General features: G+C 43.3%; 1 protein-coding gene across 1 annotated transcript; it reads left to right on the forward strand.

Annotated features, from left to right (window-relative positions):
- Positions 1–845: 845 nt before the first annotated feature.
- Positions 846–7,801, forward strand: BLOC1S4 (biogenesis of lysosomal organelles complex 1 subunit 4). The gene is made up of 5 exons (XM_055705940.1): positions 846–1,102; positions 1,465–1,536; positions 2,515–2,616; positions 3,338–3,472; positions 6,860–7,801. The coding sequence occupies exons 1-5, from the start codon at positions 872–874 to the stop codon at positions 6,956–6,958; spliced, it is 639 nt and encodes a 212-aa protein (XP_055561915.1). The 5' UTR covers positions 846–871; the 3' UTR covers positions 6,959–7,801.
- Positions 7,802–17,208: the final 9,407 nt, after the last annotated feature.

The following is a 17,208-nucleotide window of genomic DNA, read 5'->3' on the forward strand; positions in this document are numbered from 1 at the left end:
TCCTTCCCAGTACCCCTTTTGCTAAGGGAACCCCTGGGAACCAAGTAGTTGGCCACGCTCCTGGTAGCACGGCTTGCTTTTGGGGTGGTTCTGGCTCCTGGGGAGCACCCGTGTGTGTCACCCCGGCTTCGCGGGGGCTGCTCGGTGGCGATGCCACTTCCCATGAATTCAGCCCAGGAGGCAGGAAACGTGAGTGGCGATGCACACATCAGCCTCGAAGTGCTGTACCAAGAGACGCATTGCACGCTGAGAATAGCGAAGCGCTGATGCATAAGCGTTATTAAAGGCTTGCAAACATTTTGTGCCTCATTTGCGTTAACTAGGGGAAAAAAGATAAGCTGCTATGCGTGCATGCACCGTACACTAGGCTGCTGGAGCTGAGCTCCCTTCCCAATCCAGCCGTTACGGGCAGACCCCCGGTGTGGAAGCGGGACAGGGCCGTTGAGGTTCCGCGCATGGCGCTGCCTTCGGGGACGAGACCCACCGGCGGCGGGGGCGGCCGCCCAGTCACCGGGCAGATCGCCCCGCCGTACGCTTCCCGGCCGGGGAGCCGCGCTCCTGCGCCTGGCTGGGGGGGGCAGCTGGGAGGCGGCAGCCCGGCCTCCCGCCCGGGGCCGATGAGAGGCGGCGGCTCCTACCGGGCCTGCGGAGCCCCGGGCGCGAACGGCTGGGCGTCAGGGCGGCGCCGCCGCGCCCGCGCTCGTGCCCGCTCCTAGGCACGGGGCGAAAGGCCCGAGGGGGCCGCACCGCCCCCTGCGCCGCCCCCTCCGCCGCCTGTCGGGAGCGCGCCTGCGCCGGCCCCGCCCCCTCACGTGAGCGGCGGCGGCCCCGCCCGCGGCGCTGAGGGAAGGCCGGGGCGGGCGGCGGTAGCATGGCGGCTGCCGCGGGGCCGGGACCGGGGCCGGGAGAGGGGCCTGGGGCCGGGGCCGACCCGCCGGGCGCCTGCCCCGGCGCGGACAGCGGGAACGTCTCCCACAGCCACAGCAGCGCTTCCGGCCTGGGGGAGCCGGAGGACGAGGATGCCTCGGAGGCGTCGCTGAGCGCCACGGCCGCCGCCTACTCCGCGTACCTGCTCGCTGACCGCAGCCTCTTCAGCGAGCAGGTGAGGGGCCGCGCTGCGCCGGGCCGCCTCGGGGGAGCGGGCGGGGGCCTCCGCCCGGGCCCTGGCGCCCGAGCTCCCCGGGGAGCGGCAGCAGCGGCGGGCCCTGCCCCGCGGGTGGCCCGGGCTAGCGTCGCCGGCATCGCGCAGAGCGAGGCTGCCCGGCCGTGGCGGGAGGGGGCGGCCGCTGCGGGCGGCCCCGCGCCGTGTGCGGGCCGAGTGTCTGGTCACTTGCGCTTGGCGGGGGCGGCCGGAGCGTGTGAAGCTGCGCCCGGTCTGGCTAACGTCTGCGCTCGGGGGGGTTCTCTGGGAGGATCTGGGGGCCTTGTGTTTTCAGGTACCTGTAAAGGGCATCTGTTTTGCAGATAGAAAGCTTAGACAAGAGTTTAGAAGATTTGCTGACCAGAGTGGATGAATTCGTGGGAATGCTGGACATGGTACGTGTAACTTGCATGTAGCTGTGTTTTTGAAGTCAGAATAGAGTGTAATGTGTGCTTGGGTCTTCAAATGAGACAGAGATGGGAAGTAGCCTTTAGTCAGGGCAGGTTCCAGTATGAAAACACGTTTGAAAATTAGGTACTTCATTTTAATAATTACATAACTCATGGATGAAAACTACCAAACTTTCATGTCAGAGCAAAATATGCCCACGTAGCTACTACATAACTGTGCATTTACATAATTATATTTGTCCATGTGCATACATGGAATCTCATTTTGAATGGCACAGCGACAGATATTTAAAAGAACAATATTCTTCTTCTCTAAAATACCTAAAGACATCCTCTGTGGATTTTGTAATCAAAGTAGCTGATCAGAGTTGCCAAACCTCCAAAGCTAGGTTTGTCTTTAGGGGACTCTTCAGAAAGGCAGCTTTGTTTCCGCTTTCGCATGGGGGGAGATGAGATCTGAATGGGAAGGTCCTATAAGCTGACACCAGTATACTGGCTGTCTTTTAAAGCGTAGCACATGTGTGACTGCGCTACTCTTAAGGGGAACTTTACCAGGTTTATCTTTTTTTTATTTATACTAATAAAAGAAGTTTTTGTGGCCTGACCTTTTAAGCAAAGTTGAAGTGTACAGGGAGTAAAATTTAAGTCAAAGTTTTATTTTAATATGTTTGATTCTTTAGTATGTCTGGGGACGTGTTCTATCGCTTAGTTCTGATAGCAGCCTATTTTTAATATAAAGGTGAATATTTGCCTATGCAAAATAAATTTTCTTCAAAGTCACTAAACTATGCAAAGCAGCAAGCTTATTAGTTTTAATCTAGTATTTTTATCCTAATACTAATTGGTATTTTTAAGCTATGGGGTTTAATCTGTTAATTGGAGCACAGTTGTACTTTAGCTTTCATTCTGGAAGTGTTTTATTCATTGATTATTTTTTTATTATTTCTTTGAATCATCTTTTAGATTCGAAGTGATTCCTCTCAAGTTGTCAATGAAAGTATACCTCAAATTTACACAAAAGCTACAGAAATGAGACACATATACAGGAGGATTGACAAACTAGAGGTATGTATTTGGTATCTTCTACATGTATTCTGTTTCTTAACAGGGAGGAAGAATCAATTATATGCTGTAAGTGTGTGTGTGTGTGTGCATGTACATGGAGTGGGCTCAGATCAGTTTTGCTCTCTGCATCCAATCTGGGTTCCATACTTCATGCTTAATAAAGAGAACACAATTCATTAAGAATTTCTGGAGACTGTGGGTGTTCTAAAACAAAATGCCTTTTAAAAAAAAAAGATTATTTTTTCCATGTACTGCTTGAAGCAAGGTGGTGGTCTTTTCTCAGAAAGCAGTAGTAGCACTTTTTTTTTTTTTTTTGATAGTACCTTTCAAAGTTACTGTCTTGTGAGCTATTTGGAGACTAGTAGAATGAGAGGTCTGTTGATCCCTGGTAAAGCGTCAAAACTGATTTACATCCTTGGTCCTGCTCTTAGTAGAAAGGCAGACAGAAGTCTAGATTCTAAGAAGTCTTAATAGTTATTTAAAAGGCAAATGGGAAGAAGAATATTGGTTGTTTTATTAGGTTTAACCTGTTTTTGCAGTCTTTTAAAAGTATCTCAAGTAATTTTTAGCAGTAAAATGGATTTGTAGGTAGGAGGGAAATAGAGCATGAAGTTTTTGACTCCTCGTTTAGGTAATGCAGCTTTCACCACTGTTGTGCAATACACAATCCTGTTTTAATTTGTTAATGAAAAGGCTGGATTTCTTTTGGTTTTTTTGTTAGGCTTTTGTGAAGATGATTGGGAATTGCGTAGCTGGACTGGAAGAACGGGTCGTAAAGGCAGAAACAGACCTTGGAGCTTTTCCAAGCACATTCAAGAAAATCTTGCACACAATCAGCATACCATCCTTGCTTAATGTAAGTAAACTTTTGTTATCATGTGACCAGCTGAGTTGCTCTCCTTACCAGACTAGATGATTAAAATAATAGTAAGTCTGTTACACATATATCTGAATTTAACTGTAGAACAGTTTTATAATTTATTAGGATTTTTGTCAAAGTGCTCAGGCTTAATAAAAAAAACACCAAACCCCAAACTTAGAAATCACAAATTCTTGTAAGAATTTGTGAACTTTCCAAAATGAAGCTGAATACACAAAGAAGGGAATGTGAGGGGCACAGACAAGCACATAATGCACAAATCTTTATATTAAAGTACCCCAATCTGTGGTATGAAAGCAAGTAAGAAGAACCTGTGCACGCAACACTGTTAAAGGGTCATACTGCATTGATAATATCACTGCAAAAATGTTACCAAAAAAAGGAAATGAAAGCTACACTGCATAATATTTGTAAAATGAAGGCTGTATTTATACTTAGTCCACACAGTTCAGTAATCATGTAATCACCTTGCTAAACTTTCTAAGGATGCAGTTTTCTCTTGTCATGTAACTACATATGGACTGTTTCTCTACAGAAGACTTGAAATGCTCTCTGAATGTTTCACAGAGATGCCTTACCTAACCTTAAACTAGCACTATGCCCTAGTTTTAAAATAAACTTATGGTTTAAAAAAAAATAACTAAAAAAAAAAATCTTCTGAACACCTGATGCTTCTTGGCATCACCTGCCAGTACACTGTTTATAAGTACTCCTCCTTGTGTCTTGTCAGCTACCAGATTCTCTTCCTATATCCATCCTATACTAACTCAGGTTTCTGTGAGAATGCTGAAATAAAGTAGGTTTGCAGAGGGGGAGAGGAAGATGGTTGTGGCTGTTTGCAGTATTTGTGTTCGTATGCACTGCAAGCATGTGTGGCAGCAGAGGAAAAATAGGTATAAAAAGAATACGTATTGACTTGTCAAGACTCAGTTCAGGAAACCTGTTGTTCACTGCTATTTTCTGTGCAGTCATTAAGTTAATAAAGGAATGAAGTGTTAACTTTCTTTGGTGTTTAGGTTTAGAGTGATGTCATTATTAAAAAAAAACAACAACCAAACCACCTAATCACAAAGTTCCTGTTTGTGGACCGCTTAGAGATACAAAGAACTGCAGCAGTTGCCTTGAAGAGTATTCAACATATTTTCCTTTTCTTTTTTTTTTCTGAAAACAGTTGTTAACCATGGAATTATAATCTTCAGTTGATAAGTTTGAAAGTTTGAAGAAAGTGCTTTAGTGTCACATGGGAATACCTTGTCAGCTTAGCGATTTTTCCACAGCTCATAAGGTGGAAAGTCTCTGAAAGTGTCAGCAGGCTGAACCTGGCATGTCCAGTGGCTTCTTGGTGTGAGTATGGATGGCAATAAAATCAACACTCAGAACTTACTGGAATTAATCAATTAACTAAAAGGCAGGTCACTGTTCTGCAGTGGTACTGAGTGTTGCATAGTAAAATACCTGTTTTCACTAGTAAGCACGGGCATGTTTGAATGAGAATGCCGGTAGAGATTTCTCCTCACACCTGACATTTAACTAGCTCACTCAGTGGATCAATGCTTTGGCAAAGAAGGCTAATCTGATGTTATGATTTTCGCTGTAGGTGTAGTTCATGTTTTCCTGCTACAATTTTAATTTAGTCATCTCTCCTCACTCTCTTCCCATTTAAATGTATCTGTTTCCTTACACAAAGGATATATTTTGTATTTCTCAAGCTGTGTATTTGTAATCTCACTTTTAGATTTTGCCCCAAGTTCTTCCTTTGTGAATACCAGGCAGTGTAAAGTACAGTATTGTAAAACTTCTAATATCACTAAGGATGTAAACTCTCTCAAGAGGTAAAAATGTCTGCTAAGCAGCTGCAAAAATAACTAATCATAAATGTGTATTTAGGCAACTGTGGGTACTGTGCCTGCCTATGAATTTCCTCACTGGATTGAAATTATCCCCTTCTTGCACTTGTGCAAATACAGCACCTCTTAAATCGGTGTCATGACTTGCAGAATACCTGTGACCTTAGTTTCCCTTGCTTGCCAGGTGGTTGCTCGTAGAGCAGTACAAGATAGGAAATAATTTTTAAAAACAGAACTTTGATTTAAAGATCGTTTTTACATTTGGCAAAATTTCTGGTGTAGAGAACATTGATAGTATCCACTATTTATAGATCCTATCTTTGTTTATAATTTTTTTTATTTTGTTACAACTTGAATGGCAAAACATTTCGGAGAAATGAATGATATTATGAAGTTAAAGACAAAATATAATTTAAATGTCAGAAATCAGCAATTTTGTGTATAACATGAGAATACATACTTACTTCATACGGAGTACAACTATACACCTTAACTGAATATTGGAAAAATTCTACTTAGCTGTTTTAATTAAATCCTTATTTTGGTACTATAAAGAATTCCAAACTCAAAAGTATACTAATGATATTTGGTGTGCTTTTAACTTTATTATTGGTGGAGACTCTAATTGTCTCATCCCAGACAGGCAAAAAATTACCTGAAGAACTCTGCAGACAAACTGACTGAGAGCTCTGCAACACAGTTCGTCAAAATCTTGTTATGAGTCCAAAAGAATTTTTAATGAGTGAAGTCTTTATTTCAAGCCTTCTGTTTAAGACCTTATAGTGAAAACATACACTGGGTCTGCAGCCGTGCAGCATTGTTTACATGCAGGAAGGCTGACAAGATAGTAGTGCTCCTTGCTGTTGTTGCTGTTGTCTCTTTAAATGAACCATTTGGTATAGTGAAACAATGTACAGTGAATATTTAAAAGAAGTGTGTACACTTTTCCTGAAAGACAGTGTAACAGCTCTTTTGCAGTCCACTACCGTATTATTTTTAATGCTATGTCATAGTACATATATTCAAACATATACTTGAAGAAACGCAGCAGGAGCAGCAATCTTCTTCGAAGGAAATACTAGGTGTGTTTCTGTATGAAGACTTTTTTAACTAAGCAAATGAGAATACAGGCTAGGATTAACTCAGGGGAAGTGGCTGAGGAGAGCTCGAAGGCTGGAGCAGGAAAGGTAAAGGTAGATGGCTTTGGAAGGATGAAGGTTACAATGACTATACCATCAGCTAGAAAAGATTACCCGCGTGGCTTCTGCAAAGCTGGCCTATCATGCGCTTCCTGGGACTGAGTCTGTTCAGGTGATAGAACTGCAAAGGTTAAAGGCTGCTTTTCCTCACTAGCATTATGAGTATGTCAGACCCATCTGAGCTACAATTTAAAATTTGTCTGACTGAGGAGATACACCTTTAAAACTTTTCTTGGTTTGCATTTTAGCTCTGTAGGCTTTGTTTTTTAAAGTTTCTTTTTTTAAGAAGATGAAAAATAAACTTATCTAATTTGCAGAAATCCTCTTCCTCACGACAACAACAGACGCTTTATGAACCTCCAGTCCTCTTCAAGACTGAAGACTATTTTCCATGTCTTAACGAAGCACCTTATTGATGACTTTTGCTTTGGGATTGTTACGAAACAGCCAAGTGAACAAAAGAAATGCTAACCTCAAAACGGCTGCATTTCTGAACGTTACTGATGGCATATTGCCATTCTGATTCTCATTGCCTTCCTTCAGGCAGTATTTTCAGGTAATCTTTATTTGTGTATGTTGTTTCAAACGTCTTCCTAAAACACAGTGTAAATTTTTAGATTATATTGGGAAAGGAACTTAAGATTACTTCTGCATTAGATTTTTTTTTTTTTTTACATAGGGAAATAATAGGAAATGTACTTCTATGTGTTAAAAGATGTATATATAAATATCTGTGCTGCTGCAAGTGTAAATAGCTATACCACAAGGATGTGTTTATTGTTTTTTTCCTAATGTACTGATTGAGATGAAAGAAAAACTATGCATAAAATCTACTCCAATTTCTGGAACCTGGTCCCTGCAGTTTGCAGAGAAATGCACTGTGTTGGGATGTACAAGTTGCAAGGGGAGGACTTGGAAGATGGGCAAGGAGTCAAGGGCATGGCTTGATGCACATGATCTAGTCCCAGTTCACAAAGCAAACTTCCTGCCCCCACTGATGGTCATCAGGTCACAGTGACCCGAGCGTTGTTTTGTTTCATGTGTAACCAGGTGGACATTTATATATATATATGTATATATAATGTGACATCAAAAATAAAAAATGTCTCAGTTGAAACAGGGATGTCCCTGGATCAGGTGCCTGACCAGACTTTCCCCTTTTCCCTCACAACCCTCCATGTGGTTCATATGGTTACTGGGACTCCCTGCGCTGATTGCAGCGTGTGTATATCATCAATAAACTAATATTAGCTATTTAACCCCTGTTGTGGTCTTGTGTTTCATCTGACAGTACTGAACTGCACCGTTGTTTCAGAGATCCTTTCTGCGTACAGCCTCATATAATACCTAGCAGGTGTTAATCATAAATTGTTGTATTCATCTGAACAACAGTTTGCTGCTGCTGTTTTGCTGTCAATACAATTCACTAGAAATAGCCAAAATTCAAATTTCAGAGGAACAAGGAGTGCATTAGGGAAACAACGTGCCTGATGATTTTGCGTTACAAGCACAGAAAAAGGTATGCCGTTCTAGAGCAAGGATTATATATTAATAGATAAAAATTTTGAAAATCATACGGCCTTGTCTCCAAACAGCAGTAGGGACCAGGTTCTAAACAGTATCTGAAGCAACATTTAGTCAAAATTAAAACAAGGATTGTGAAATCCAGATTAGTAGGCTTCAAAAGCAGCTAATTTAAAACTGATAGGAGTTTTAACATAGTCTAGAAATATAATTACATGTAAACATGCAGAAAGGAACACATTTGACTTTGAAGAAGGGCTCTCCACCACCACCTCCCATACACTTTGTTTCCATAAATATTTCACTATTTAGGCTTCCCACTGCAGCAATGGTTGCATTTCCAAAAGGCGTGGTACCTTTCACTTTATGCATAAATAATCTTTGAAGGATATAATTCAGTGAAATCTAATGAAGTGACATTCTTGAGCTTGGTATGTGATACTAGGCTACAGCCAAATACTCTTAAACACACTAATACTGACATTACAACAAGTTTTAAAGTAGCTTTAGAACAATTTTCTAATTAAATGAGTCAACTGTTCAAATGGTAGCTGTGCCCCCTGCTGAGTGGAGCTCAAATGCACTTGCTTTTAAGCAGGTGATATAATTTAAAATGTTAAAAGCTTGCTGAGGTCTTTATTCAACTGAGAATATTTTTCACACAATATTGTTCATAATAATAAGAGAAAAAGTTCACATGTTCTCAAGTGGGCATTTAGAACAGTTGTATGGAAAAATAATATATGGATATATCTTCAAAGCATACCACAATCAGAAAACATGCAGTTCCTATAGCTAGTAGAGTTCTATGTTGGAAATGCTCCAGAATATTTTTATTACTGAAAATAATGGACAGTACATGGAGGATTTAATAAGGAAATACTGTAAAAGTACAGACAATAAATAAATAGTGGCTTTTCGTATACATGATAGAGAACAAGGTCACAGTTCATCTGTGAAGGTTACTCTAGAAGAGTCATTAAGGCATTCTCATGATACTGACAAGATCCATGCATGCACTCTGCTGTTGAATTTGTACTCCTGTGGTTGTCTCCTTCTTCATGGTCAGTCTCACCAAGCAAGAATAACATAAAAAATACCTTCCAAGTGTTCACACTCAGTAAAGAAAATCATAGAATATTCCTTCATTCTGTCTGCTGTTACCTTGTATTAGCGTAAACCCAGTAATAACTATATTATGAATTAGGGTCAATATTTACTATTTTTGCCAGCTGCAAGTTATATCTCAAAATCCACTGATACCAATATTCATGCCCTCAGAAAGCTGTACTTGTGTCTTTCTCTGTACAATGTTTATCTTTCTCCTCTTGCTTGAGGTTCGAAGATACAAAGCCAGGAACAGTGGTGCTACTTTACCTGGGTTTGAACAAAGAGCTCTGCGGGTAGGACTGATGTAAAGCCAGACACAATGTTTAACGGGCTGAGCTGCTAAAGGTTGCTCGTAATTGAGTGTATGAAATCAGCTAACAGTTAATATCAAGAGTCTACACACACGTCTTACTTTTCTTTGATGACATGAAGCAAAAAATACAAAGTTATCCTAGCAGAGATAATGGTAGAAGTTTTTATATTATAATTAGGTACATTTTAAGCAGGTACCTAATAGAAACTAATGCTGCGGCTACCTTAAGATACACCTGTTTACTGTAAGATGTAGGTATAGATGTAATAAAAGCTCATTTTTCATAGCTTCAGGACAAAAATCAATGTAATCTGTGATAAACTATGCTTGAAATAGGCACATAAAGATTGATATTTGTATTACATTATTTTTGGACCTACACATTTTGTTCCACTTTTGAGGAATGCTGCTGCAGGTGTTATAAAGCCCTAAGAAAATATAGAAGGATGCACATTACTGACATGAAAAGAAACAGATTTGATGATTTATCTGACATGAAAGTTTCAAAGATTTAAAGATGAACTGGATTACGTTGACATTATCAAAACCCATAGCAGTTCATTACTTCTGCTGACAATAACCTTCAAAGTTAAGTAGTTTCACCTGCAATTCCTATGAAATCGGTAGCAAGCTCAGTTTGGATTCTGTCCTGCACAGGAACTGTTTCCAAATACTAAGATCTTGAGGTGTAGAGAGCGATCCTGAGTGAAACACCTTTCAGAATGAGAAAGAAGATGAGATATCTGCATCTATGAAGAGAACTTTACATTTGAAAACGGTAAATATTTTAAGGTTCCCTTACCACACACAAAAACCCCCAAACACCACCACCCCACCCCCAGATTTTTAAGTGATGACACTTTTAAACTCCCTCAATTTTTGTAGAAAAAAATTCTAGTCTTGGACCAGCTAGCAGGTAAATCCCATATGCCCAGACAGACGCCCTGGCTTGAAAAGCCAAAATCGCTGTCAGGTTTAGCTATGGTCAAAGAGGACCATCATGGGGGTTGGTGATCTCTCTAGTCACGGCAGCTAAATCCATCAGGAATGAGAAGTCTCCCGACTGCTGGGGTTCAAGCCTTGTAGGAGCTGGGTTGCTGTGGCAGGCTGTGCTGCAATGGCAGAGTAGAGGCTTTGTCCACTCCGCCGCTTTTGTTGATTCTACTTGAAGCCGGTGGGTGGTAGTACAGCCTAAAGGTGGTAGGGCAGGCTCCAGCTCCAGCTGACCTCGGAGATTTATGGAATTTTCTTTACCTTCTTGCTTGAGGTTATCTACTCACAAACTTTTCATGCCGGTCATTTTTAGGCTTTTGCAAAACAGTGTGAGCAATATACAAATTATCCATGATGATCCATTTCTTAAAAGCGCTAAGTAGCAAGCACAGCAGAAAAAAGGGGAACATGCTGCTCATGGGCACCGCAGAGCAGGGCTGGGGAGGCAGAATGCAGTCTCGGAGTCACATAGGATGCAGATACATGGTTCAAAAAAGAAAAATTGAAGTACGGCCCTTGGAATTATACCAGTCAACAGGATAAGATAGGAAAACCAAAGTACACTGTCTAAAACCGCAGGAGAGACTCAAAACATCAATTTTTGTCAACTTTAATATTGGTTGTACATTATTTAATGGACTATTAGTTTAAGTAGTAGAAAAAGAGACATTAAAATTCCATAAATAGTCATAAACTGTGATGTTTCCAGTCAAATGTGGTATTTATACAGGATGTTGAATAGCCTTAAAATAATACATATTGAAAATACAGATATATAAATGAGCTGACAGAGCTAAGAAAATGAACTGAATGTTAGCAAGGATTCTGTTAGAGGGCTCTGAGTGAAAAGACAAAGGGACAGAATTCACAGAGGGAAAAGAAACCACAAACACCTGCTGAGCGTCAATGAAGAAAGAAGAAAGTTTCCAATTTGATTTATCATCTCCCACTGTGCAGAAACTGTGGGTTTCTTGAGAATAGCTTGGTGCCTACATTATTTAAAAATAAATTAATTGCCATCTGTTTCCTACAGGTGACATTGTCAGGATTTTCTTTACAACCAAGTGGTCTAGAAAGCAACCTTTAAAAACAAAAAAACAATAGCTGAAATTCCTGCAATCCTAGGACTTTAAAACTGAGAGCTGGCACTAAGTATGACAGGAGCATCTGAAATGTTTCTCTGAGCATGAGTCAACCTAAAAGGTTCGCAGAGAACTGAAACTGGCAGAAAAGCTGGTTGGGATTGATTCATAACAAGAAAAGAAAGGAATGGTAAGAGCCTCATGCAGGATGGAAGAGGCAGAAAATAGCATAGCCAGGAGGTAAGCCAGGTGGTTCTGGTAAACCGCAACAAAAGGCTAAGGTGTAAACTCGTGGTGACAGAGCTTTGAGCAGCATGAACAGATAAGGGCAAAGTCCCTGAACTGGAGGATATGAGCAAACATCCACAACAGACCTGACATACACATGCAATTTAGTTATTTGTTCACAGTTGAGGAGCTTTTTTTTTTTTTTTTTTTGCCTCAGGGTGCACTGCTCCCAAGTACAGAGCTTTTAGGATGGGCTTTAACTGTGCTAGAACTGTGAAGGGAGAGTCTGGAGCAGGTCACCACTACTGCCTCTTTCACAAAAGCAGTAGGACTTGCAGGTAGAGTTAGCCAGACCGTTGGACCGTTCTGGCTAAAACCCAGTCCTGCCAAGCCAGAGAGTCCAGCCCCTGCACTGGTGTCCCAGCACAGGGGAGAGGGGTGACACGCCTCTGCTCCCAGCCGTCCCTCTGAGAAGGCAGCAGAGCACTTTCCATGGTGGTGTTGCTGGGGACGCGTGCAGCCGGGGAGATGCCTGCTGCGGAATTAGCACCTGTTTTCCTCATGCTTCTTTGGTTAGCCCTTTCCTCGGCAGGGATGGCTTTCCAATCTGATGGGAAGTGTAGCATGAAAGAAGAAAAAAATTAGGTGTTGGGAATAGCCTTCTTGTCATCGCAGAGATGTCTGTGTGCTGTGTGTCATGCTCGGATTCCTGCTTCCAGCAACGTTTTATCAACTCCAACACAGTGGTTCAGCTGCCAGTGGTAAGCGGGGCCCTTATTCTAGGTGTCAGGGATTGCTCGGAATTTTTTTGGAAATGTGCCTGTTGCATCTGAACTGCAGTGTATTGGAAGACTGTTAAGGGAAAAAATATTTATTGAGGGGGAAAATACTAAATAATACAACTGAACAAAAATAATGTTTTCTTTCTGGGTTTATTACCTTGACTTTTCCTCGTTTTATTTTTCTGTAATCAAAGGAAGGAAAACAAAGCAGTAATGCCAGAGAAATCTTGCCTAAGGAAAATCAATTATGATGATGTTAGCTAACAAGGTAGATGAGCAGTGCCGCTGCGAACTTGCATATACCAGTGAGGTAAGTCAAGACCCCACCAGGAGTTAGATGAAATTATGAGAAGGGCAAAGAATCAACAATAGAACGAGATCAGCAAAAGCAGGGCTAGATGATATTCCAGCGCCCATCTCAGTGAGCGTTCTGGCACTCATTGTTTTGCACCATGGAACTGTCTCTGGGAGTAAAATGGATTCTTTTTGGATCGAGTATAGCCAGAGACTTGCTGCAGGAGCTTGTCTGACATGCTACAGCTGCTGTTGGGTATTCATTCCATGCTGCTGGCCTTGAGCTAGTCTTAGGTCAAGATGAAACTGGTGAAACATTTAGCTTGAACATCAGGTTTCTCCTTACCAATGTACCTGCTGTGCTGGACTGCTTGCTGAGACAGGCATAGCCCCCGGGGGTAAACAGCGCTTTTCAGGAGTAACAAGTGTGAACCAAAGCTGTGTGTTGAATGCAGATGTGATGGTCCCGCAGTTTGTATTTGAGGACTTGAATGGGCAACTAACACGGAAATTAAATTCATTTTACACAGGAGAGGAACTGTGAAGAGTGATGAAAAGGTCGGGTGGGAAAGCTGCTGGAGAGATGATGGAGGAACAGACACAGACCTTCTAACTGAGCTTAGACATAATAAAGTGTACAGGAGACGGAAGCAGGGGCAAGGAACCCAGCAGGATGATAGAGCTGCTCTTTGTTTTTGCAGGGATAAAGTCAGGAAAACCAAGGCCAACCTGGACTTGAATCTGGTGAGGGAGGTGAAGGGCAGCAATAAAGGCATCTGCAGGTGCACAAACAGCACAAGGAAGGCCAGGGAAAACATGGGCCACTGCTCAATGCAGCGGGGCCTGGTGATGCAGGGCACAGAAAGGTACTTGATGCCTTCTGTGCATCAGTCTTTACTGGTAAGTCTTTACTGGGCCGCCAGCACAAGAAAGATATAGATGTAGTGGAGTGAGTCCAGTGCAGGGCCACAAAGATGATAAAGGGACTGGAACATCTCCTGTGAGGAGACACTAGGCTGAGAGATCTGGGACTGTTCACCTTGGAGGAGAGAAGGGTCGAGGGGATCTCATCAGTATATGTAAATACCTGAAGGGAGGGAGTGAAGGAGGAGGAGGTAGACACTTCTCAGCAGTGCCCACTGGTAGGGCAAGAGGCTATGTGCACAAAAATAAAAACTCCTTGCCAAAGCACCTTCTCTGTTACATCCCACACCCATTTTTTTGAACCTTGTTCCCACAAGCTTCTTTTAATATCCTCTGATTCTTGTATTGGAAGACACAGTCAACAGTTACAAGCCATCTGTGTTGCTCATCATCTTGTAGTAATGTCTGTAATTTCCCTTTCCACGATCTCTTCCCCTGGCTGAAGAATCATAGAATCATGGAATGGTTTGAGTTGGAAGGGACCTTAAAATCATCTAGTTCCAACTACCTTGCCATGGGCAGGGATACTTTCCTTTAGACCAGGTTTCTCAGTCCCTGTTGTTTTGTATACGAAGCTTCCATGCCCTTGGCTGCCTTTTTCTGATCTTTTTCCACTTCTGCGGTGTCCTTTTTGAGATCAGGAAACCAGTACTACCCGTGCAATTCAAGGCACAAGCAAATCAGAGTTTTACAATCTGCCTTGTTATTTGTTTCTTCTCTGGTCATTCCCAGTATTGGATGTGCTTTCTTGTTGCCTTCTGAACATTTAAACTGATGTTTTCAGGACCTGTCATAACTGTGTGATCTCATTCATGAGTAACTGCTCAAATTTACTTTCTGACTCATGAAGTGGTTAATATACAAGGATATTTTAATGTAATGGCTAAATATGTGGCTGTTAAGCAGGAGGTGCTTCCAGTTAGTAGGATGAGCTTTTGCTAAAACAAAGATTACTGCATATGTGGATCCGATATAAAATAGTAGGTTGTGGGGCTATGCACAAGAAGGCAAAACCACGGATGCTGCGGAGTCGGTGTGTTTCTGTGTGGATATACCACCGCTGGAGGTCAGCAGCTGGCCTGGTGGTCTGACTCCTTTCTGTATTTGTGCTCACCTGGGCTGTCATTGCTACAGAGCAGTGGTCCTGGAAAAATGGTGTTTAACCTCAGCCTGCTGAAGCAGAGAGCCCATCAAGCATCCTAACACCATGTGCCGGGTAACGTTCAGCCCACCACAGCCTTGGATAAGAGATGACTCTTTGCAGCACTGACAGAAACCGTCTTCCTTTTGAATGCTCTCAGCTTGTTTTGTGTGCCAGAAGTCCTTCCAGGGTTCCCCCTCCTGCCTCTCTTTACCTTAGCTCCCCTGTACCCTGAGGCTGAGCTGGCCCCTGCCTCTTACCAAGCCGCAGGGGCTCCATGTCTTTCTCCACAGCAGCGTGCAGCACTCCGAGCATCTCCAGAGGTGGGAAGTGATGCTTCTTATGCAGGCTCCTGCCTGGAGCTAGCTGAGAGCAACCATGCTGAGGGTTTTCCTCTGTGTATCTGTGCTCTCAGACATTCAGATGGCCAGGGACTGAGCCTGAAGAATGTCACCTGGGGAGGGTGCCGGGCCTCTCAAGCGAAAGGCACTGCCGTGCCTGTGCCACACTCCCCTTTGGGCAACAATATTCCCACATTTTTCCCCCAAACCTTTGCTTTGAATCCAGCCCTTAAGACTGTTGTTGGTGATTAATCACACGCTACTTTTATCTTGCAATGTGTAGGAAGAAGTTAAAAGTCCATGACTACTCTGCAGTGACAGTCTCCTGTTTTCTGTGTGAGGGTTTTGTGGATGTGGCCAGCCAGTAACGGTGCAGTTCTCAGAGAAGAGGAATAGCCTTGCTTTTGTACTCTTGCTCTTTTCAGCTCACTCTTTTAATTTTCTTTGGCATCTGAGAGGCATGCTCAAACTAGAGAGCAGAGATGAGTATCTTCTCTTGCAAGAAACGTTAATATCTCCAACTGTGTTAAAATTGACTTTTTGTGACCTGCTACAGAGCCTGGATTACTTTACAAGTGAAATGGCAATACCAGTTTGGGTCCCACAAGCAAAGTGTGGCAAAAACAGAATAGGAAGAATATTCTCAAATATTCAGCCGTCATTTTTGCCCCATTTTCCTTTTACCTCAATCTGCAGTTGCTTGATAGTCTGGTGCATAATTTTACTGTTCACTCATGTCACCATATATGATGTTATTCCTATGTGATGTATTTATATTCATATGAATGCTGTTGGTCCTTAGGGTGACTTGTTAAGAGTCTCTGGGAAGAACAGATGTGTTACATTTAGATACAGTTAGTATCGCTCACAAACTTTTTGTATGCATGGTTTGACTTGTGGAGAAACTGCTTGGTGTTGTGTTTAAAAGAAGGCTGGGAGCCACGCACACCTCCTTGGCAGGGCTTGCGTATGACAGTGTCGTCACATGTCTGTGGGCACCCAGTTGTTCCTGATTCATGCCAACTGATGGAATGAATTAATGGTTCAAAACATTAATGGTGATGGGCATTTGCACCAACTGGACCCATCAGAGCGCGCACACGTGAAAAGGTTCATCTGCAAGCAGCTGGGGGTCTGCACAGACAGCAGCTCGCCAGCTGTCACTTCATCCCTTGCACTGCTGCTGGAACAGACACCTGCAGGCTGAATGAAATCTGTGGTGCTACTGGGGCCCTCGCAACAGACACACAGCTGTGCAGAGTCCCGCTTGGGTAGGTTCCCTTGCCAGATGGGGATGGGTACCCAGCTGTGTGGAGGCAGACCTCTGAGAAGGCAGCAAGTAATGTGGGCTCTGCCTGGAGTTTCTTGCTCTATCAAAAAGGGACCTGTTTAGTCTTGAGTTTCTGCAGATTTAGCCAGATATGGCTGGCTGGTGGAAGGTACTGGAGAAATACAGGTGGTGGTCAGCACGTGGCTGTGAAGACAAAGCTGTGTGAGACCACAGGCAGCAGCACAACCCCAGCTGGGCCTGGAGATCCCACTGCCAGTTCCACCACACTGACCGCGCCAGGTCCGTGTGCCCAGGGGCAATCTGTGGGTGCCTGTGGCTACCCAGGGCTGATCAGAATGTGGACAGCCGGTCACACAGGGCAGGCTGGGGGACAGCAAGGAGAAAGCATTAGTGGTGTGGAAAGCACTAGGGTGCGGGAAGCTTCCAGAAGAGACAAGAAAGCAAAGCAGGGAAACAATGTGGGTTTACATATGGTGGCACCAGAGGAGGTTACGAGACTGCAAGCATTAGGGTCAGTCACATCAAGGTAAAGAGAAGAGGCTGATGCAGATGGGGGAAATGGATTTGCTTCACTGGGAGAAAAGGGAAGACAGTGTAGAAGGAGGAATCTCTTTTGTCATCTGAATGCCACGTACTCAGTTTG

This window comes from Falco cherrug, chromosome 3, assembly GCF_023634085.1.
Source record: "Falco cherrug isolate bFalChe1 chromosome 3, bFalChe1.pri, whole genome shotgun sequence".
Taxonomy (NCBI): Eukaryota; Metazoa; Chordata; class Aves; order Falconiformes; family Falconidae; genus Falco; species Falco cherrug.